Source organism: Oryzias latipes, chromosome 9 (genome assembly GCF_053564925.1).
Source record: "Oryzias latipes strain Hd-rR chromosome 9, Olatipes_Hd-rR_3.1".
Lineage (NCBI taxonomy): Eukaryota > Metazoa > Chordata > Actinopteri > Beloniformes > Adrianichthyidae > Oryzias > Oryzias latipes.
This window is the reverse complement of record NC_136245.1, coordinates 2,422,114-2,445,523: the sequence shown is the minus strand read 5'-3', so window position 1 is coordinate 2,445,523 and position 23,410 is coordinate 2,422,114. Positions and strand designations below refer to the sequence as shown.

Genomic DNA, 23,410 nt, shown 5'->3' with positions numbered 1-23,410 from the left:
ACGCATTGATTTTGTGCTGTGATCCGCGGCAAACAGAATTTTTTAGGGGGACGGGGTTTAGAAAGGGGCTGCTGTGTCACATGATCCTAAATGACTTCCTGTTAAACTACTGTGATGTCAAAATTAAAGCCTGACTTTGTCGTCAAGGAAGGGGACTGTCTGTGTGGAAAACTATCGGACTGGAATGTAAGTAAAACACCGGAAGCCGCTTTGACAAAACCTTGTTTTAAAGCAGAAGCAAAGACGACAACGGACAGAGACGGATGAAACGTTTTTGTAATGTCAAAAAATGTCATACAGTTTCAGAGAACCTGTTTATTAAAATATAATGTTGAATAATTTACCGTTCGTACATTTTTTTCGTGGATAAATGCCATGATCTTCCGCGTTTTCCGTTTGCATGTGTTTCCCTCCTTTAGGTTTCTGTCCCAAACGTGCTTTTATTTTGAAAGGCTGCACCGGAAGTGCAGAGGACCTCAAACTCATCGCCTTCTGAGTCAAGGGGAGAAATATTTACTGACGGACGGGAAGGAGCCTCCTCTTTGACCCGCGCCTCCTGGACCCGTTCTCGCTTACGGAACCGGAAATTGGGTCTGAAAGTTTGACCGTCGGACCTGGAACGTTCCGGTTCCGAACCTTGGTTAACCTTTCGCGGGGAGGAGCTGGAATGGCTCGACCGAGGAAAAAAGCCGCTGCTGGAAGTTCAGAGTGAAGAAGACCAGAGGAGCCCAACCACACAACTGCTGACAGAGGAGGAGGAGGAGGAGGTGACCTTTATTAAGACAAAGAGGAAGAAAGTCATGATGTCTGGAGGTGTGAAGCTGTTGGAGGTCTTCTCCCTGCTGCTGCTGCTGAGCGGAAACTCCGACTGCAGAGGTGAGGGGATTGGGGGGTTAGGGCTGGTGGTAGATCCGGTGGGTCGTGGTGGATCAGGTGGTTTGTGTTGGGTCCTGGTTGGGTCTTGGTGGATCGGGTGGGTCGTGGTGGATCTGGTAGTTTGTGGTGGGTCGGGTGGGTTGTGGTGGGTCTTGGTGGATCGGGTGGGTTGTTGTGGGTTGTGGTGGATCAGGTGGGTCGTGGTGGATCCGGTGTTTCCTGGTGGTTAGTGGTGGGTCGTGGTGGATCATTGTTGGTTGTGGTGGATCTAGTGGGTTGTGGTGGATCAGGTGGATCTAGTGGGTTGTGGTGGCTTGTGGGGGGGTCGTGGTGGATCAGGTGGGTCGTGGTGGATCAGGTGGTTTGTGTTGGGTCCTGGTTGGGTCTTGGGGGATCAGGTGGATCATCAGGTGGGTTGTGTTGGATCGGGTGGGTCGTGGTGGCTCAGGCGGGTCGTGGCTGATCTGGTGGTTCGTGTTGGATCATGTGGTTTGTGGTGGGTCTTGGTGGATCGGGTGGGTCGTGGTGGATCGGGTGGATCAGGTGGGTTGTGTTGGAACGGGTGGGTCATGTTGAATCGGTGGGTCATGGTGGATCAGGTTGATCGTGGTGGTTCAGTTGGGTCGTGGTGGATCGAGTGGTTTATTGTGGATCGGTTGGGTCTTGTTGGATCTGGTGGATAGGGTAGTTTGTGGTGGGTCGGGTGGGTTGTGGTGGATCTGGTCGTTTGTGTTGGATCAGGTGGTTTGTGGTGGGTCTTGGTGGATCGGGTGGGTTGTTGTGGGTCGTGGTGGATCGGGTGGGTCGTGGTGGATCAGGTGGGTTGTGTTGGAACGGGTCGTTTGTGTTGGATCAGGTGGTTTGTGGTGGGTCTTGGTGGATCGGGTGGGTTGTTGTGGGTTGTGGTGGATCAGGTGGGTCGTGGTGGTTAGTGGTGGATCGTGGTGGATCATTGTTGGTTATGGTGGTTCTAGTGGGTTGTGGTGGGTTGTGGTGGATCTAGTGGGTTGTGGTGGATCAGGTGGATCATGGTGGGTTGTGGTGGCTTGTGGGGGGGTCGTGGTGGATCAGGTGGGTCGTGGTGGATCAGGTGCGTCATGTTGGATCGGGTGGGTCTTGGTGGATCAGGTGGGTTGTGTTGGAACGGGTCGTTTGTGTTGGATCAGGTGGTTTGTGGTGGGTCTTGGTGGATCGGGTGGGTTGTTGTGGGTTGTGGTGGATCAGGTGGGTCGTGGTGGTTAGTGGTGGATCGTGGTGGATCATTGTTGGTTATGGTGGTTCTAGTGGGTTGTGGTGGGTTGTGGTGGATCTAGTGGGTTGTGGTGGATCAGGTGGATCATGGTGGGTTGTGGTGGCTTGTGGGGGGGTCGTGGTGGATCAGGTGGGTCGTGGTGGATCAGGTGCGTCATGTTGGATCGGGTGGGTCTTGGTGGATCAGGTGGGTCGTGGTGGAACGGGTGGGTCGTGGTGGATCTGGTGTTTCCTGGTGGTTAGTGGTGGGTCGTGGTGGATCATTGTTGGTTATGGTGGTTCTAGTGGGTTGTGGTGGATCAGGTGGATCATGGTGGGTTGTGGTGGCTTGTGGGGGGGTCGTGGTGGATCAGGTGCGTCATGTTGGATCGGGTGGGTCGTGGTGGATCGGGTGGGTCGTGGTGGATCGGGTGGATCAGGTGGGTTGTGTTGGAACGGGTCGTTTGTGTTGGATCAGGTGGTTTGTGGTGGGTCTTGGTGGATCAGGTGGGTCGTGGTGGTTAGTGGTGGGTCGTGGTGGATCATTGTTGGTTATGGTGGTTCTAGTGGGTTGTGGTGGGTTGTGGTGGATCTAGTGGGTTGTGGTGGATCAGGTGGATCATGGTGGGTTGTGGTGGCTTGTGGGGGGGTCGTGGTGGATCAGGTGGGTTGTGGTGGATCAGGTGCGTCATGTTGGATCGGGTGGGTCTTGGTGGATCAGGTGGGTCGTGGTGGATCGGGTGGGTCGTGGTGGATCTGGTGTTTCCTGGTGGTTAGTGGTGGGTCGTGGTGGATCATTGTTGGTTATGGTGGTTCTAGTGGGTTGTGGTGGATCTAGTGGGTTGTGGTGGATCAGGTGGATCATGGTGGGTTGTGGTGGCTTGTGGGGGGGTCGTGGTGGATCAGGTGCGTCATGTTGGATCGGGTGGGTCTTGGTGGATCAGGTGGGTCGTGGTGGATCGGGTGGGTCGTGGTCGATCAGGTCTGTTGTAATGTGTACAGTTTACACCAACACAGATCCAAACCATGAAGCTACTACTGCTGTGCTTTAACAGTTGTGATGCTTTGTAGTTTTTAGAAAACAAAGGTGTTGTGTTTATTGCCTTTAACTTTTGTTTAACCTGTTGATGTGTAGATGTTGTGTGTTCTCTTGAGGTTGTGTGTTTTTAAGCAGTGAGTGTTTTTGGTGTCACATATTGTGTTACTCCTGCAGGTTGTGCGTTAAGCAGCTTAGCCTTATTCCTTTGCTGGCTCTGAGTCTGTTCCTTCAGCAGCGTCGCTGCCAGGAAGTGAACCCTGTGTGAGAATGGCTGTGTGTGTGTTTGTGTATGTGTGTTTAAGTCTTTGTGTCTGTTCTTGTTAACAGATTCACACAAATTCATTTTTTTGTGTTTCTGTCTGACACACAGTGGTCTTAATGCCAGCTTGATTCAAACTTTCCACTTTTTATGATTTAAAGTCCACTCATACACACACACACACCTACACACACACCCACACAGACCTGCACACACACACACACAGTTGGATCGGTTTCCCTGAATGGTGACTCACTGCCATGAACATCATGCTCCTGTTCAGAACAGCTGGAATCGTCTGTGTTGAGTTTAGGTTTCTGCACAGATGTGTCAGGTCAGTGATGTCTGTCACTGTTGCACAGGTGAGGGTGAAGGTGGGGGTGAGGGTGAGGGTGAGGGTGAGGGTGAGGGTTAGCCAGCAGCGGGTCCATGGCTCAAAGGCAGATGCAGGTCTGTCCTGACATAAATCCCCTGAAAGGCAGCAGCCACCGATGCTTCGGGGTTGGGTCGCGTGGACCCACGCTGAGCCGGGACTCACTTCCTGCTTTAGGTTCTGAGGAGCTTTTTATGGTCAGATCAGTGAATGGCTGTAATGAACCTTCAGAATCGCGGGCAAAGTCATCAGCTGCCCAGCCCTAAGAGATGTTGGTCTGTCACTCAAACCGAAGAGTCGGTCTCTTCCATGAATTCATGGTTTGTACAGTCAGTTCTGCACCTCCAGGGCTGTGCTGCTAGTTTTTTCCACGTTTGTATTGTGAGGACATTTGTTGTTTGTAACACATTGTGGAACTTTTCAACAAAAACTAAAGATCTTAGGAACATCACTGAGGAAATTTCTTCTGATGGCGTTTCAGCAGGACGCAGAGGTCATTGTTGTCACCGTGGTAACGGATCATGACACCCACGCTCTCTGGGCTGGTGACCATGTTTTCTGCTGTGACCAGATGGAGGTGAACGGGCTCATATGTTTGTGTTTCTGTGAGCCAGGACTCCAGTGTTTCACCGAGACATTAGTCGTTTAGGCAAAGCTCAATCTGCTGATGGATGGATGGATGAATTAATGGATGGGTGGATGGTTGGATAAATGGATGAATTAATGGGTGGGTGGGTGGGTGGGTTGATGGATGGATGGATGGATGGATGGGTGGGTGGGTGGGTAGATGGATGGGTGGGTGGGTAGATGGACGGGTGGGTGGGTAGATGGACGGGTGGATGGATGGATGGATGGATGGATGGGTTTGTGGATGGATCTTCTTCTTTCTCTTTCGGCTTTTCCCATCAGGGGTCGCCACAGCGAATCATCCTTTTCCACCTCACTCTATCATGAACATCTTCTACCCTACCCTACCCAACTCTACTGGTTTGTGGATGGATGGATGGATGAATTAATAGGTGGATGGGTAGATGGATGGCTGGATGGGTGGATGGATGGATGGATGGATGGGTTTGTGGATGGATGGATGGGTGGGTGGGTGGATGGACGGATGGATTGGTGGATGGGTGGATGGTTGGATGAATGGATGAATTAATAGGTGGATGGGTAGATGGATGGGTGGGTGGATGGTTGGATGAATGGATGGGTGGGTGGGTGGAAATGTGTAAAGCCCGAGCAGATCTCCACGCTACGTAGTTTTTCCAAGTGGGGCCACCGTAGTGTGACGTCATCCTCACTTGAAAGGACCCTGAACGGTTATTGCAGGCCGGATGGTTATGGTACCTACACCGGTATTCAGCAGCAGCTGTTGGTGCTGCACAAACACTCTTCTCTGGCTGCTGCCGCAGAAGCTGGCTCGCGGTGGACGCTCGCGTGCTGACCTCAAAGCGACTCCGCCCTGGTTGCTGGTGGAACGCCGGAGCTGCTGAGCAATCAGGAAAAGGAAGGAAGCAGCAGAGGTTCTGCCCTCGGCTGCTGTCAGCCTGACGTCTGCTGACTCATGAATGATTCAGGGTCAGAGGAACGCAGGAACCTTCCCACTGTTCTCCCATGAATGGCTGCTTTTCAGACACTGACAGCTGAGGCTCCACAGCAGATCTGGAGCTTCTCCTGGTGGTGACTGCAGGAAACCGAGCTTCCGTGTTGGAACTTTTCCATGAACGCTTTAGCTTGGGATCTTTTCTGAAGGTTCTGCTGGTGAAAAAGATGACTTGGTTCTCGTAGAACCTGCTCAGGAATCCAGTTTGTTGTTTGGTTTGAGACCGTTTGATTCTTCTTGCAGACTTTGAGCAGACTGAGGACCTGTCATCCTACCAGCTGACTGTCCCTCGACCAATAGGAGGCAGGCTGAGGAGGGACGTGGACGGAAGGCCACCTGAGCAGGTAAGAGAGCTCTGTGGTTTTCATCTCTAGATCAGCCGGGACCCTGAGCTGTAGAGGAAAGCTGCTGTTATTGGGGGACTGAAAAACAAGCTGTGGATCTGAAGATGGAGGTGTTCAGCTACTGAACCGTGTCTTTAAAGCTCCGCCCCTTTCTGATGCATCCAACGTCTTTGTTTTCCTCGTCTGGGCTGGAATCTGGATCCTCCGATAATTTATTTTCATCTGTATTCTTAGGTTGTGAGGGGCTCTAAGCTAGCAGGAGAGAGTAAACAAAGGGATGATGGGAAATCAGTGCAGGTTTACTCCTGGCCTACAGTCCCACAGTTCAGGTCTATGGTGTCAGACAGTGTTTGTCAACCTTTTCTGAGCCACGGCACACTTTAACCTTGATAAAAATCCCGCGGCACACCTACATAGAAAAAAATAATTTAAAAAGGAGAAACTATAGTCTGTATTGATCTACAGCTCCTCCATGATCTCACATGCATTTTTGAGATAATTGTGGTAGAAAAGCTGGAAGCTGCAGCTGTTTTTTCTAAAAGTTGTAATAAAAGTTAAGTTAGAAGATTTAGAAACTGTTTGATGTGTGTTCGTTGTTGTTTCAGTACGTTAAAGGAAGACTCATTGTGCGCTGAGACGCTGTCACTTTAACCCAATGCATCATGGGAGATGCAGTGATGTCAGACAGACTCCCTTCTCTGAGCTTCATTGTTTTGTTCACTTGTTCCACGGTCTGACACCGGATTCTGTGGAAAGCTCCACCGCTAAAGACGAGCTTTAGCTGGTATTTTTGATGGAACAGAGAGACTTTAGGAGCAGAATCAGAACAAGGAAGTGAAGACTTTAACCACTTCTGCAGGTCGTCCTCTTGGAACAGAAATCCCATTGCTGTTGTTGCTGACACACAGCTAACAGGAAGTGGTGCCAGGCACCACAGAAGAAGAACACAGGAAGTGGTGGCAAACATGAAACAAAAATTGACCGATTTTTCTTCTCATTCTGCTGATCAGCATTAGTGAACATCAGTCTTAAAGTCGGGATCATCTTCTGTCTTCTGATCGTCTGTCAAATCGTTCCCAGTGGTTTTGATTATGATGATGCTGATTTTAGCCAAAGATCCAAAAACCTGTGTCGTTTTCTACGACATGGTTTCTGCAGGGCGGCAGGGGCTTTGGGCGGTTTGCATGAAGTCATCCTGCACTCGTGCTCTCGCGCTAGCTTACACCCCCTCACACCCCCAACCAAACATCAGTGCTGCAAAACAAAAATGGCGTTCAATATCAGACCCATCCGTCCGTACGGTTTTGGTCCAGATTCCAGCTCAGACCAGGAAAACAAAGACGCTCCTGGATCTGTTTGTCTGCATCAGAATAGGGAGGAGCAGGGGGCTAGTTGCCCCCCATTGTAGCTCCTACATTATTGCTACTAGCTTTTTTTCTATGGCTTTTTTTCAGTTCTTCCTGATTCACCAACATCTGAACAAAGAAATACTCACAGTTTTAATGTGAGATTCTTTTATAAATGTCCTCCATCATGAGAGAAATGCTAGAAGACTATTGAGAGAAAACAGCCGATGAAGATGATGAGTTCAAGTTAACGCGGACATCTTTCTTTCTGACTAAACCCGACGTTCTTCCTGCTGACGCTCCAGACAAGCCAAGGATCCAGACTTCCTCCCTGATCATTCAGACCAAACTGGAGTTGCAGCATTTTCCTAGAAAAAGGCATCCTATTGGTTTACCCCTTGACCACCAAAGCAGCTTCAACAATCTTTTCTCTGTAAGCAGCTACCGTTGCCATGGAGACGTGTGTTTTCCTCAGCCGTAGAGCAAACCTGCACACATGCTGGAACCCGCCCGGCGTGCTCATGCCTCTGTGACTGCACCACGCCGCATTCCTGTCCCCTCCGCCGCCACGACGGCCTGCTCAGGCAGGAGCCGACGGGAGGCCTCTCGCCGGGATGCTCCTCCCACGGCGGTGACACGTGAGCCCTGCTGGGACGGAGGCGCCGTGGAAGTGTGATGTGAGCAACGGGGTGACTTGTTGAGGGCTTGAAGTAGATGTAGAGCTTCCAGAAATGGTCAAAGAGACAAATGAAGAATGAACGACCAGACGGTGTTGAGTTGTGGGACTCGCTGAGCAGAGAAACCAGGTTTTCCTGGCAGTGGTGGGGGCAAGCATTGACTGTATCTGAGAACTGGACTGAGTGTGACGCCACCCATAGAAAATGAAGTCAATTCAGCAGCCATTTTTTTTTGGCAGTACGGAGATCGCCGTGTTGCCAGACGTTGTCGGTAAGCGGTGATTGGTTCGAGTCTGCGTTTCTACGGCAACCAATCTTACCAATAAGGATTGAGCTTGTTGGTAGGCCACACCCCTACAATTGAAAGCAAACTCAGGAGAATCTGTCAATCAAATGTTTTGAACGTTCGGTGCGAGACTCCATACGTTTACTGAGGCATCTGATTGGTCAGTTCATGACTGGAATAATTGCACTACAGAACAAAGAAGAGGTTTAAAAAGGTATCAGATCCAGAACGGCTCTTCTGACCAGTAGAACGACTGAGGAACAGCTTTCTCCATAGAGGTCTACGGGATTTTGGCTTCTTGGAGCCAGCAGGTACTTCCTGTTTGGAACGCCGGGGGGCGGGGTCACTCTTGGGTTTATGGAGATGCTCATAAACTTTTCCACAGACCTGCTTGTGTCATCGGACAGAGTTGGTCCCGGCCAGGAGTCTGCTGAAAAAGAACCGGTGGGGCGTCGGTACCGTCAGCTCTGACATACATGTGTGTGTGAAGAACAGCAGAAGCTACAGTCAAACCGTTTCCCCTGAAGACGCAGAAGCTCAACCGACAGAAGAGACCTGCCCCCAGCAGGGGCGGGGTAACAGCCCAACCTCTTGTTTGTGAAAGGGTAATGGAGGGAGGGACGGGGGGGCTGGTGAAAAGGTGTCGACCTTTCAGATCAGCCATAGGCTGATCACAGCAGTTTCTTTTCCCTCCACTGTTGATTTAAGTTTGGAGTTCGACGGGTCTTCTCTGCTGTCAGAGACTAAACGACACTTGGGGCCGGCGTGGGGGGGGGGCTTTGTTCCTTCCTTCATCTGATGGGTTTGGGGGCCAGCCTGAAAGAAAGCTCTGTTGGAGATCCGTTCATGTCCCTCATCAGCAGAGTTTCTGCTCTTTCTGTGATTTTTTTTTTATCCTTTGGTTGGTTTATATTGGGATGTGATTCGTGTTCACATGATGGAGTTCTGCTTCCATAGGAACACAGATCAGTTTTACAAACCTACATCGGATCTGTTCTCACCAGAACACCAAACAAACAAACAAGAGTAGGACCGTCGGAGCTGAAGCAGAGTGTGGGCGGAGCTTAGAGTCCTGCTGACTTAGAGGACAGACGATCAGCTGCTGGACGGCGTTGAAGGCCGCCGCTGACTTCCTGTCCGCACTCACCTCTAACACACACAGCGCAGATGCCAGCGTGTTTATCCCCGTTTCTCACACACCTGCTGGGAACTGCAGGAAAATGTGAGGCGAGTCCGACGTTCAGGCGAGCAGCAGCAGCAGCAGCAGCAGCAGCTTCTGATCTGTTGGCTCAGACCTTGAACTCCACAAACTCACCTTTTCCTTTCACCTGCAGCTCCAATCATCTGGGGGCCTCGGAGCTTCTGCAGAGATCCCAGTTTTTTCCAATTTTCCTTGAACGTTGTGTGTTTGTGTGTCTGCAGGTGTCTTACGTCATCGCCGTGGATGGAACGGATCGCGTCGTGCACCTGGAGAGGAACCAGTAAGTCCGTTTCTGTCCCTTCGTCTGTAAAGCTGCTCTCGGCCCAGCAGAGGCTGCAGCCCCACCTCCAGCCCAAACCGGCTGGGTAGCTCAGTAAGGTGAAAGACTACCACGCAGGAAACCAGGGAATGAACAATTATGGGACAATTACCATATCAATGGCGAGCAATTAACATCACCCAGTGAGGGCCCTTGGGCAGGACCCTAACGCTACTGCCTCCCGAGCACGGTTCAGCTGCAGCTCACCGCTCCCCCAGGGGAGGGGTCAAATACGGAGAAGAATTTCCCATTGTGTGATAAATACAGTGTAATAAAAACGTGCTGCAGATGCCATTAATTATTTAGACACATAATGGATGTCTTGAAAGGAACAAGCGAGGAACTTTTATCAGTAAAAACAGCGGAGGAGTTTGATCCCTTGCTCGTTTTGTTGGTGTTTCCACCTAAAAAGAAACTGACAGTCTGTCATCTTAATGGTTGGATTCACTGCATTTTCTACACAGTCTATGTGTCACAAACACGTATCAGCGAACTTTCTTAGCCATCTTCATGCCGTTTACCGCCCTGCAGCACGCCTCCACCGGACCAAAGCAGCGGTAAAAAGCGTGGAGCCAGACGTTTAAAACCGGTCAGAGAAATAAAAAGCGCAGGACTTCTACACTGTCTGTCTCTAGTTGCTTTGCTCCGCCCCCGTAATTCCTGACCAATGAGTGAAGAGATTTTTATTCAAGTCCCCTCGACGGCAGTCTGAACGCAGACCAAATGCAAGGTTCAGGACTCGATCCAGAACAAACCCATCCAGTCTCTGCTGCCATGTAACCATGAGGCTAAAAACCTTTGCCGGTAGCTCCTCCCACACACGTCCAGGGCCCAGCAGGGGATTGGCCGCCTGTCCAAACGGAGGCGGTGACGTGAATGTGACGCGTGTGAACGCAGCAGAAGTGGTCTGAGTGAACCTGAACTTAGTGATTGACTAAGGGATCAAAACACTGAAAACAGACTAAACATAAATATAATACATTTATGTGATAGAAAATGTGTTTGTAGGCCTGAGCTGATCTGCATGTTTAACTCAAACTGTCTTTATTTGTTTAGCGCTTTACATAAAAGCAAATAAAATGGCCATAAAATATAAAAATGAATGAAGCAGAAAACAGGACAATCACCCAAAGTTGCCCCCCCCCCCCCCCCCAACACCAGTCAGTGTCAGTTAGAGTCCAGATAAATGTGGTTAATAACAGTTGAAACCGCCCTCCTCCTTTGAACAGAGCTGTGCAGAAACCGGACTTTGTGTGCTTTAACCTTTATCTGCCGTTCTGATTGCGGCGTTCTGATTGCGGCGTTTTGTTTCAAACCTCTGCCGATCGTCCAATCGGATCCGCGGGTCAAGAGTGGATGACATGAAAGCAGCTTTTTGTCTCAGCAGCTGTATGTGATCCCACCAGAGTCTGGAGTTCAGCTTCAGACTGTAAAGACGTGAGTGGAAAGAAACGCCACGAGTTCACGTTTGAACCAAACGAGGAGACTCTCCTGCGTTTCATGGTGGCTATCGGAGCAGCCTCTGCTATCTGCAGTTAGACGCTGTTTACACCAACATCCCTGAACCGGGGAAGTTCTCATCGTGGTCTCTGATAGATAACAGACGACACGGATCCTCGGCAGCTCTGAAGCTTCTCCACATAATCGGAGACGGTTTTTGTTTCGACAAATGGAAATGTGTTCTGAATCTGGTTTGGGATGAGGTCTCTGCACCTCCATCCGTCTCTGGGGCGGTTGGCGGTTTCAGCAGCTCAGATTTGTTTGATGGTTTGTCTACATCTTCCTTTTTTCATGACATGTTTTTTAGTTTTTTATGGGGTTCTGGTCTTGATACGATGCACAGTTCTGCTAGCATTTTGAAATAGAGACTCTTCGTAGTTCCTACGGCTGCTTTGCAGTTCTTTCTTTGGGTCTTCTGATGGATTTTCATGACAAGACAAATGAAGGCCAAACTCAGCGTTTAAAGTAGGAAAACTGTTACTGGCTAACATCCTTTTTCTTCCTACTTCCTGTTTTTGCCATATTCCCACCAAAAGAAGCACCTGGATTTACCTGCAACATGTTTCTTGTTTCCAGCCTGCTGATGCCTGCAGACTTCACCGTCTTCACCTACAGTGAGAACGGATCGGTCATCGCATCCAGACCTGCCGTCCAGGTAGAACCGCACTCGGCATGATGGGATTTCAGGGATGGAACGCAGATCCTCACAGATCAGACGAGAGTCACAGAAACCAGTCCGGTCAGGTCCGGTTGAAACAACAGTTTTTAAGCTAAATGCTTCTTTTCTGCCTGTTGACTAGTTTAGGAGGCGTTTCCCTTAAAGCAGGTGTAGTTCCTCCAACAGTTTGTCCGGTCATGATGGAAACGGTCAGTCAACAGGCTAAAGTTAACACGTCAGCATCACATGTTCTGCAGAATGTAAACACGGTTTGCTGCCTTGCCTGGTTTGTTGATACAGAGAGTGAGGCATGCTGGGAGTTTCCTCTGCACACGTGTTTACTCAGGCTAGGTCCGAATTCCTTCCCTACTCAGTCTATAGCGTGTTCGCCATTTTTTAGTGCTGTCCGAATCTATAATCCCAAAATCCAGAGCCCTAGAAATCTCCCAGAAGTCTCTGCAAAAAGCCAGTGTGCATCGATGCTCAGTAGATCGGCGAATATAGACCACAGTGCATTGCGCCGGAAACATTTTTGCCAAAAAAATGTATATAAATGTATTTTTTTAAGTAAACCATCAACGTTTAAATCTTCAGAAGACGGTGGACTCATAAATGCTTGTGGCAAAGCGCTCACATGATTAGATTTTAACTTTCTGAAATCGATGACGTCATCATATTCATGTTGGATCCAGAGATAAACCAACACCTCTCAAATGTATGCAAGAAGGACGAAAAGACACAAACTCATTCCTCCTTGGGAGATCCAGACAGACATTCACTCAGGAAAATGTCCAAATCTGCTGAGTTCACAGATGTCCACGTTGATATGAATTAGTGCAGTCCCTGGTTTCATTTCCTGTGAGATGTCTGCTCCATGTGGTTTGGAAAGTGCGTCCTGTTGTTCAACGACAGCTGTCCTTCGCTGGGAGCTGCTGAGCAGCAGCGCTGCAGCCACAGGAACTACTCCTGCTGTCCTGGCAGCACCTTTCTTGCAGAAATCGGGTTGCAAACTCAAACAACTCACCAAATGTGATCACACGAGTTCAAAAGGGGATTCGTGTAACCTGCAATGTCCCGATCAGGGGTCGACCGCCCTACCGCTGCACCACGGCCGCCCGCACACACTGTGAACTCTGTGTTACCCTTTGTAACCTGGTTTGTTAGTCTGGGTTCTCCCCCAGAGAAAGCTGGTTTGACGGCAGAAACCAGGTCTCTGTAGAGAGCGGAGCAGGTGTAAACACACACGCATGTGTGAATTAGAAATGAGGAATCCCGTTCTGTGGATGATGAATTATTAAGCACTGTTGTCACAATGCAAACCAGGCAGGGGGGGGGGCGTGTGGATAACTGCCCATCGGGTCTGTGCCTTCAGAATCTGTAATGGATGTTAAAACATATCAACTATAGCTTTTTCCTTTCTGTTTCCAACGAACACACAGACTTTTAATGGACTATAAACTCAGAAAATAAGAAGCTAAGCTTCCTGAAAAGAGCCTGAAAGCAGCTGAAACAAACGGGAGCCTTGAGCTCCAACCGTTCAGGACTCCACCCAAAGAACAGGTCTCTTATTTTGAAATTTAATTAAAATGTCAGATCTCTGCCTGAGCTCCATATCAGCCCGCCGACACAGAGATGTGGGAGCCGCACAAGTACAGCATGTCCTCACACACCCACACACACACACACACACACACACACACACACACACACAGGAAGTGATTTATGAGCTCCTGTGGGACTGTGCAGGAAGTGTGTGTGTTTCCAGTCAGCTGACTCCTCCCTGCTCTGTGAGGGGCTCTCAATCAGGTCCGCTGATGACATCACGGTCCTGGTCTCGGTCGGATCTGCGGTCACAGCTCCCCCTGCTGGTGTCCCTGAGCATCTGCCCTCTGTGTTGCAGGACCACTGTCACTATCGGGGCTTCGTTCAGGACGTGGGGGGCTCCTCTGTGGCCATGAGCATCTGCAACGGCCTCAGGTGACGCACGCGCAGGAAACGAGCTGCCCGCCCACGCACTTCCTGTGAATCATCCTGCAGATCAATCATCCTCCAACGAGGCAGAACAAAGGATCGTTTGTGTCTAAAACGTGACGCTTTTTAGAATGAACTTATGAATATTGAAAAATATGATAACTCACTTTCACACACAGAACAAACCCACCTCCACTAGGACTGATGTTCCCTCTGTGTGTGTGTGTGTGTTTGTGTAGGTGTGCGTGTCCTGTTTCACCCTGATGACCACTGACACTGATTCATTTAACCCTTGTGCTATCTTAGATGACCCCCCCTTCCATTGACGTGTTCTCCCTACCATGACAAAGGTGGATAAAGGTGGAAAGATTTCATGTAATCCATGGACACCAGTGAAGATCACAAATCATTGAAGAAGAAAGGTTCAGAGCACTGTCTAGTGGGTCTAGATGACCCCCAATGTTAAAGTGCCTAGGATAGCACAAGGGTTAAAAAATGGTTTCAACCAAATGACGTCAGTTCCGTTGCCATTTTTTACTCGATACGGCCGTCGCCATGTTGGAACCAGAGGTTGTCGGTAAGCAGTGATTGGTCTGAGTCGGTCTTAGTCAACATTTCTATGGAAACCACTCTGGCCTATCAGGACTGAGCTTGTTGGAAGGCCACGCCTATACCGCTTGAAAGCAGGCTACACTAAATGAGTCAAAGGTTTTGAGCGTTTGATGCGAGACCAGATACTTTTATCCAGACATCTGATTGGTCAGTTTAAAACTGGAGGATTAAAAAAAGGAAAGGATTATCAAGAAGATTTAAAAAAAATTTATCAGAGCCAGAATGGTTGTTCTGTCAAATAAAATGCCTCAGTAACAGCTGTTTGGAATACCAGTGAGGCGGGGGCCCTCAGTCCAGGTCTCATATACAGTCAGTGGACTGATTTCAGCCACAGTAAACCTGAGCCAGGCCTCAGACTGGTCTTCTCTAAATTCTTTAAACCAGTTTTTGGTTTCTTTACAGAACTAAACACACGTTATTTTAAATGAAGATTATAATTTTATAAAAAGTGTCCCTTTGTGTGCTGCGTTCACTGCACTTCAGGAAGAAATGGAGCGTCCATCCTGTTCTGTGTGACTGAATGCTTTCTAAACAGGAACATTCATCACTAGATGTTTTAATAAAAATGTCACTTTGTTGAAATGCCTTCACTGAAGATTCTCATTTGAACTTTTGGAGGAACAGCCTCACTACAGGAGGATTTACTGCAGAACATGCGGTTCTATAAAATGTTCTGGTTCTGCTCATCAGACGCTCAGTCCACTCATGAAAGACTTGAGTTATGATCAAGCATGAGGAGTTATTGAGAGGATGACACTTTTTGTGGTTGTTGGTTTCTGTTGACATCCTTTACCTTCAGAAGGAGGTGATGCATAAATGTTTTGGCCAAATACAAAACGGCTCTGATGTCAAATTCCAAAAATGAAAGGCAGATTTTTTTTCTACTTTCATCTTTTCCACTAAATGAACCAAATCTGATTGTCTGTGAGGAGTGCATTCTCACGTCTGTGTGGAGTCTCACTCTGACTGAAAAACAGACGCTCACGGTTTTCTCTCTCCGTTTCCTCAGAGGAGTGATGCATCTCACTGACGAAAGCTACGGCATTGAGCCCTTAGACTCCGCCCCTGACCAGCACCTGCTGTACCTCCTACGCGATGTGACGTCGCAGCCTCAAGGGTGTGGAACCCGTCACGAACGCAGCAACGTCACTGAGCATGCTCAGCCTAAACCAACAGAAGTCCATCACGGAGAGCACAGGAGGGTGCGTTCGTTCACACACAAACACGCCGTCACGTTGTTTGGTTGTCACAGCGAATCATATGGCGCTGGACACCAAGGTTACACATTCCTAACTTTCCATGGATCCCCTTTAGCTGGAGACCATCTTAACTTGGTGGGCGCTCTCAGTGCGACCGTGTAAACTGTGTCACCACTGAGAGCTTGCACCATGGGAGTACCTCAAGGCTCTATCCTGGGGCCACTTTTGTTCCGTTTATAAATCAATAACCTCCCATCCATGAGTGATCATCTGAGTATCCGGATGTACGGGGAGGACACGGACATCTACACCCGAACAAGTGGCAGCCAAATTATGGATGGCAATGCAGAAAATAGCTAATTATTGCTGAAATGACGGTTAAAGCCTTTCCCTCCTGTTAAAATCTCACGCTGTGACTTTAAACCGTCTCCACGGGAGATCCTTGACTTTTGTCCGGTTCTTTCTTCCCCCTTTGCTGTGTTCCAGATGAAGAGAGCGGTTCTCCATAAAACTCACTATGTGGAGCTGCTGCTGGTGGTCGACAACGACAGAGTACGTTTCTCCTTCCTTACACTCTTTGTCCTTCAACAAGTGGAGAAAGCAACTAGGACCTGAAGGATGTGTTCCTGTGCGTTCTACTCCCTTTAGTACAACTACATGAACAGGAACCAGACCGCCGTGAGGGACGAGATGGTTCACCTCGCTAACTTTGTGGACAGTGTGAGTAGACGGAAACTCCGAACACACCTCTGCATCTCCATGAAGGTCACAGTACCGACCCGCTTCTGAAGGGCTTACTGCCTGCAGTTTGCCGCTTTGATGACTTAAGAACACGTTTGGTAGGGTGGTTTTGAAGATCAAAGGGCGGCGTTGTGGGCCTTGGTCGACGCCATGAGGACTCTAGAGGGCGCCCTGGGTTTGGTCAGGTTCCACATTTGTTTGGACGTTTGATGACTTCATAATCAAAGTGGAGTTTTGTTATTTCCACGCAGCAGCACTTTACATGGTTGCCATAGTTACATTACTCAAGGGCAAAGATTGTGGTTTGTTATATTTTTCAGAAAATCTGTGTCAATTTTGGCAGGTTCTGTTTGTGTTTCATTGTATATATGTGTGTGTGTGCAGATTTACGTACAACTGAACGTTCGGGTGGTTTTGGTCGGTCTGGAAATCTGGACCCACCAGAACCCAATAAGCACTGAAGGAGAAGCTGGAGAGGTGCTGAGTCGCTTCACACAGTGGAGGGAGAAGGAGCTGGTTCCCCGCCGGCGCCATGACTCAGCTCAGCTCATCCTGTTAGTACCAACCTTGGGGGCAGAGGGGAGGGTTTTCATGAGAAGAGCAGATTTGTGATTCATGCTGGACACTACTGTGTACTCGGATCACAGCAGGACTTTAGCTTCAGCTGTACAGTGGTCCCTCACTACAACGACGTTCACCTTTTGCTGTCTGGCAGATTTATCCAGTGCAATTTTGCATAACTTTTTATTTTTTAACTGCGCATTGTGTTCTGCATCCTAATTGGCTGTAGACCATGTCAATCAATCTCCTCAATCTCAAACAAAATCTTTTCGTCTGCTCCCATGATTAATCGCTGTACACGTGTTTTGTAATACATAGGACCTGCTTTCCCATTTTTTCATGAAAAACCATCAAACTTGAAATGGGTTTTGATGTATTTTGAACTGGATGTAGCTTCACATCATCAGACAAGTGGATAGTAAGTCAAGAAGTTCTGCGCTCATACAAGATGCCATAATGTTCCTGCTGGAAAAACGTGTTCATACCTGTAACATAAAGAACATACAACCTAAAGACAATGCTAATTGTTGCTACGTATAACATTTTTAAAAAATTGACACATTTTTAGTACAAAAATTCAAATAACATGTTAGCATTACTGCTGTGTTTCAGACTGTATTCAGTCTGTGCTTCTTTTAGCTGTAAAATTATTTTTTAATTTAGTTTTTTGTCTTTTAGTTGTTTTTTTGTGTTAATCATGCTAACTTGGCATGATTATCATGCTAAGTTAGCATGCTAAGTTAGCATGAAAATTGTGCTAAGTTAGCATGATTATCAGCATGATAATCATGCTAACTTAGCATGATAATATGATGATAATCATGCTAACCATGATGCAAAAGTTAGCCTTTTGGCTTTAGTTTCCGTTATAACGATGTAAATCAAAACTCACTGTCTAGTTTTTGGGTGTTTCTTTTCCAGAACCAACAAAGTCTGAAATTCCACTTGATCCTGACTTAAACTGTTTTAAAAATGTTTCTAGATTAGATGAATCTGATCAGGATCTTCTTATAGGAAGAAAAGCTTTGGCGGAACGGCGGGCATGGCCTTCGTCTCCACGGTGTGTTCCAGAAGTCACGGAGGAGGCATTAATGCGGTACGCGTGCTTCAGAGGGTCTCTGGGATTTTCTTAAAATTTGAACGGCTCCCGGTGGCGGTGGGATGCCGGGTCTCAGAGTGTGACTGTAAACTGTCCTTTTAAGATCTGAAAGCCTGTAAATGCTCCTCTCCCCCTAGTTCACCAACAACCGAATTCCCGCCTTCGCCTCTATCGTGGCTCACGAGCTGGGTCACAACCTCGGCATGAACCACGACGACGGCCGCACCTGCAGCTGCCCCGTGGACGCCTGCATCATGAACTCTGGAACCACGTGAGTGGAGCCGCACACTGAGCACGTGCAGAATACTTCTGGCCGCTCTGTAGCCGTGGCTCTGTCCCTGCAGAGGATCCAGAAACTTCAGCAGCTGCAGCGCTGACGACTTTGAGAAGATGATCTTGGTGACGGGAGGAATGTGCCTCATGAACGTCCCCCGGCCTGACGAGGCCTACAGCGCCCCCTACTGTGGAAACGGGCTTGTTGATGTGGGAGAGGAGTGTGACTGTGGGTCAGAAAAGGTCTGACACCCACTCTCACATTGTCCTGTGATTCTCTATTTACCTGGAAACAAGACAGACGAAGGACAGCCAGAAATGTGTGTCTTTGTGCATTTAGGAGTGTGAGGAAGACCCGTGCTGTGAATATAAGACCTGCAAGCTGAAGTCCTGGGCTCAGTGCGCGTATGGAGAGTGCTGCTACAAGTGTCGGGTAAAGCCACGCAGCAGGTTCTGGGAACGGCCGCATTTCCCGACATCGAGGAGTAACTTGTGTTTCTGCGTCCAGTACCTGCCAGGAGGGACGGTGTGCCGCAGCAGCGAGGACGAGTGCGACCTGCCGGAGTACTGCAATGGCTCCTCCCCCCTCTGTCAGAGCGACGTCTTCATCCAAGTGAGGACTCGCCGCTGTCTGAGCAAAGAGACCAGCTGCTCCAAAATAAAGTTTGGCGTTTGTGTTTCAGGACGGACAGCCTTGCAGGAACCAGAAGGCCTACTGTTATAACGGGAAGTGTCAGTACCACGACAAGCAGTGTCAGGCGTTATTTGGAACCAGTACGTACCTCTGCGCCCGATATTAGAGCCGTCTGGAAGTTCTCACTGCACTCAGGTCTACAATGTTCTTGTTTAATGCTACGTTCACACCCGGCATGTGACGCGCGTTCAAGAACGCTTCGCACGCCAGACTGTTGCTACCTGATACGATTCTAGCGCGTGTCCGCCACCTGCAGTTGGAGGAGTACTAGAATGAGATTATCAACAAAATAGAAGTGATTGTGGGTGGTGTCATACCTAAAGACCCTAAATCTTCTATTGGATATACTACCTGGAAAGTTAATTAAAGTCTGTCAAAGTCCGTTAGCTTGATGCTAACGTATAATGGAATTTCTCATAGGACGGCTAATGCTAACGCTCGTACGACCTAAATATACATTGCTGACTAAATGAACAGCTGTATATCCTCACAGGCAGGAGGTTTACTAACTCTTTTAAGGAAATATTATTTGAAAGTAACTATTTCTGATCCGTTTTTGGTCAAATCTTCTAGAATAAAGTGTAATGCAATAGTGCGAGCTCCACCTAGTGGCCAAAGTGTAATGCTCTCCAGGAGAGGCAGAACATTTATTTTTGTTAATATGAAACCGTTTAGAGCCTTTACAATGTCAATGATCTGAACATTTTATGTTGGAGCTTCTATGTTTGAGAAACCATGAAACACTGTTAACAGTCACTGGTTTATTATGTCACTGATGCATTTTACAGTTTGTAAACTGTGTCAGATTCACATGAATATCTTCAAAACATATATAATCAATGTGTTTCTATACAAATATATCTAAATGGGTAAACTGTGTGAAATCAAAACTGAATCGAATCGATTCTGGAAATTCTTGGTGATAACCAGCGTTAATCGTTACCTTTTTTAATTATTTATTTTTAATTATTGATAATTCCATTAAGTCGGACCAGTGGTTTCAAATTATATATAGAGAAAAAAAGACTTTTGCTCCACAGATGAAAGGAATTTTGTTTTCATCTCGTAGAAAAAATGGAATGGAACTTTAAGCGAAGCGAGGTGACGACTGCTGCACTGACCCGCCTTCCTTTACTTTTGTTCTGTCTTATATTCTGAGTATTTTCATTCGTTTGGTCAGAGCTCACCCTGGTCTAACATGCGAGCTGCGTTTTGGATGTAGAGCCCAAAAACAGTAGCAGAAAGTTGCGTAGCGACATGCAGGCGTGAACGTTTTGACCGCAGAAGACCCAAAGGCACAAATACCCGTGTTTCCGTCCACGTTTCAATGGTCGCTTGAAGGCACGTTGCTGAGGCCGGTGTGAACGAGGCGCCAGGCGGAAGGGATCAACGTAAATGTTTGGTGCGTCTGTCTTCCTCGGCTCTTCCTGCTCCTGTCCAGAGGCCATGGCAGCTCCTGAAATCTGCTTCAAGGAGGTCAACAGCAAAGGAGACCGCTTTGGAAACTGTGGCTACCAGAACTTTCCCTTCAAGAAGTGTGAGAGCAGGTAACCTCCTCCTCCTCCTCCTCCTCCTCCTCCTCCTTCTTCTTCTTCACTTTGAGACCAGTTCAGACAAAACCCAATTTATTTTGGGAGGAAATTCCATTTTTTCTTTACCTTATCCTAAGGAATGGAAAGAAATGTGCTCGTCACAATGGTCTTCAACAATTCATTAGACAGGAGGGAACGCTGCTAAAAAAAAATGTTATTTCAAAACTCCTCCCCAGGGTAAATACAAACACGTGAGGTGTGAGTGCTGGAGGCGACGTGGCTGAACGGCGGCGGGCCTTCACCATGTGTTCTGGAACTGTCCTGAGCTAAATGGATACTGGAGAGCAGTCTTGTTAAATTCTGTGTTTACCGCTTGGTTAACCTCTACCCGGCCGGCCATGAGACAGATCTGGGTCAAAGGGCAGATGAAAAGCTGCTGCAGGTTCTCTTAGCTGCAAGGAAAAACCCACAAAAAAGCAAATCATCTCCGTTCCACCAACATTAGATCATTGGTTTCAAACAAACAGGCTTAGAATACAAAAGAAAACTTCAACCTGATTTGGTCTAAATTCATTAAATACGTGAATGAATTCCACTGTCTATTTAAGGTCTCCACGTTTGACAGACATTTAAGGGAAATGAAAGTTAAAAACTTGTTCAGGTCCTTTCATTTTATTTCCTCATTGATGATTGATTGATATTATTTCAATATCAATCATGTCCACCTCCACAGGAACGCTCTGTGTGGGAAGCTGCAGTGCTCCAACGTCCAGGGCGTCACCGTTTTTGGCAAAGTGCCGTCTTACATCACCACACGGATTGGCGGAGCCGAATGCTACGGGGTCGACTTCAACCTGGGGTCGGACGTCCCCGACCCGGGGATGGTGAACGAGGGGACCAAGTGTGGAGACAATAAGGTGAGGAGGACGCGAGGCGAGGGCGGCTGCCGGCGAGGAGCAGATGCTGAAGCTCTCTCTCCTCCTCTTCGTCTGCGTTCAGGTGTGCATGAACTTTGAGTGCCGCTCTGCCGACATCCTGAAGAGCGACTGCGACACGGAGAAGAAGTGCCACGGACACGGGGTGAGGCTCACCTGTCTGCCGCTGCCCGCCGGTGCGCCCGCCTCTCCGTCTTTGCCATGACTCCTGTCTGTGCCTCCCAGGTGTGCAACAGCAACAGGAACTGTCACTGCAGCAGCGGCTGGGCGCCGCCGTTCTGCGAGCTCTCGGGATACGGCGGCAGCGTGGACAGCGGACCCACGTGGAACGGTACGTGGACGAGCTCCGTCGGATCGTCCCGCCGCCTCGGCGCTGACCTCCACTGTCCTCCTCAGATAAAGACACGTCTCTCAGGGACGGCCTGCTGGTCTTCTTCTTCTTCGTCCTTCCTCTGCTCGGCTTGGGCGCGTTTGTTTTCCTGCGCAGGAACGAGCTGCTGCGCCGGCTGGGCCTGAGCCGCAGGAAGAGGTCGCAGGGATACGAGTGAGTCGGCACCCCGAGCACACGACACGGAAACGTCAGCAGCAGCCAAAGTCGTCCAGAACATGTCAGAGAAGAGCTTAAAACCATTACATGTAACTCTGTGAGGACTGCTAACATGTATTCATGTAAAACATGGTCATCTGTCACTAATCCAGGTGATATATACTCACATAAGTATGTAAAGAAGCATCATCAGTTCCAGCAGTCAGAGCAGAAAGTTCTGATGGGAAGGCGGCAGGCGGAGACCCAAAGCCTGTTGTCTTGCTGTCGATTAACCGCCACCAATTATCTGTAAGAAGCAAAAAAGAGAAAAATACTTTGATCAATCTGGAAGCAGAAGAGTAGCTCCCACATCTTCTACCACTTCTCTGCCGATTCTTTTTCCTGCTGTGGTGGTTAATGGAGTTAAAGGAAAACGGTGTTTCTAACATGTTCTTGCTGCGTTTTTCTCATTATGGACGACAAATGGAAAAGAATTTCAGATTAAAACTAAGGTTTAGAGTATTTTTTATAGAAACCATTGGGAATCAGGAGCAGACGAAGCAATGTCGAAGGCTTGTTGTTGTTATGAACTGACTACAGTGGGCGGAGCCATACGCTCCCTGCTCCGCCCCTTTCTGATCATCCACCTGCAGACCAATGGATCCATGAACGTCTCTGTTTTCCTGGTCTGAGCTGGAATCTGGATCAGAACTGGATGGATGGAGGGCTCGGATATTTTTTTTGTTGCACCAGTTATGTTAGGTAGGGGGTGTGAGGGGCTGTAAGCTAGCGGGAGAGAGTGTAAACGAGAAGTTGATGGGAAGTGGGGGACGGCTTACTTCACGCCAACAGTCCGCCCACGACTCAGAGGTGAATTTCTAATGAACTCCTGCCGCTCTGCAGAAGCTAGGTCCTAGAAAACGACAGGTTTTTTGGGCTTTTTGCTTAAAAACTGCATCATCGAAATTAAAAACTAAAAGACCAAAAGGAACTCTTTGAAAATAAAGGCCTGTGCTGACGTCTGGAGCAGCAGGAAGCCCCTCTGTGATATTATTTCCTGTCTTTATACGAATCGGTCCTCTTATGAAGGTGAATTTTCAGAGAACAGATGGATTTGAACAGAACAAAAGTAGCATTAAAACAGTGGAAATGCTGTCCAGAGACTCTTTCTTTGTGGATGATACTTCACTCTTACTTAATCAAGTATCATCCACAAAGAACGAGTTTCTGAGCCACAGCAGGAGAAGATTCATGCAGCTGCTGATGCTTGAATCTTCTCCTGCTGTGGCTCAGAAACTCTTTCTTTGTGGATGATACTTGACTCTTAGTGAAGTAGAAATGGAGGATCCTTGTTCCCTGGGCTTTCTGTCCCTTTAGCCCAGGGGTCGGGAACCTTTTTGGCCAAGAGAGCCATAAATGCCACATATTTTGAAATGTAATTTCGAAAGAGCCATACAATAATGTAGTGTCCCTTTCCCACACTGAGGCACGGAGACTTAACCTCTTTTAAAGTTCTTTATTCCGATTACTGCAGACCGCAACAAACGCCGAACAATTAA

At 48.3% G+C, this 23,410-nt stretch overlaps 1 protein-coding gene across 2 annotated transcripts in view; it reads left to right on the top strand.

The window, feature by feature from the left end:
• Positions 1-438: 438 nt before the first annotated feature.
• Positions 439-23,410, top strand: part of LOC101156746 (disintegrin and metalloproteinase domain-containing protein 9) — a 28,887-nt gene continuing 5,915 nt past the window's right edge. For both annotated transcript variants that reach the window (XM_078952437.1, XM_011479708.4), the window contains exons 1-20: positions 439-876; positions 5,621-5,721; positions 9,453-9,511; positions 11,627-11,705; positions 13,609-13,685; positions 15,301-15,493; positions 15,977-16,042; positions 16,139-16,210; positions 16,616-16,785; positions 17,807-17,888; positions 18,029-18,162; positions 18,236-18,407; positions 18,505-18,597; positions 18,673-18,777; positions 18,848-18,938; positions 20,300-20,405; positions 21,124-21,307; positions 21,390-21,470; positions 21,551-21,656; positions 21,722-21,869. In XM_078952437.1, the coding sequence (XP_078808563.1) occupies positions 801-876; positions 5,621-5,721; positions 9,453-9,511; positions 11,627-11,705; positions 13,609-13,685; positions 15,301-15,493; positions 15,977-16,042; positions 16,139-16,210; positions 16,616-16,785; positions 17,807-17,888; positions 18,029-18,162; positions 18,236-18,407; positions 18,505-18,597; positions 18,673-18,777; positions 18,848-18,938; positions 20,300-20,405; positions 21,124-21,307; positions 21,390-21,470; positions 21,551-21,656; positions 21,722-21,869 (2,195 nt within the window). In that variant the 5' untranslated portion in view covers positions 439-800. The remainder of the gene's footprint in view (positions 877-5,620; positions 5,722-9,452; positions 9,512-11,626; positions 11,706-13,608; positions 13,686-15,300; positions 15,494-15,976; positions 16,043-16,138; positions 16,211-16,615; positions 16,786-17,806; positions 17,889-18,028; positions 18,163-18,235; positions 18,408-18,504; positions 18,598-18,672; positions 18,778-18,847; positions 18,939-20,299; positions 20,406-21,123; positions 21,308-21,389; positions 21,471-21,550; positions 21,657-21,721; positions 21,870-23,410) is intronic.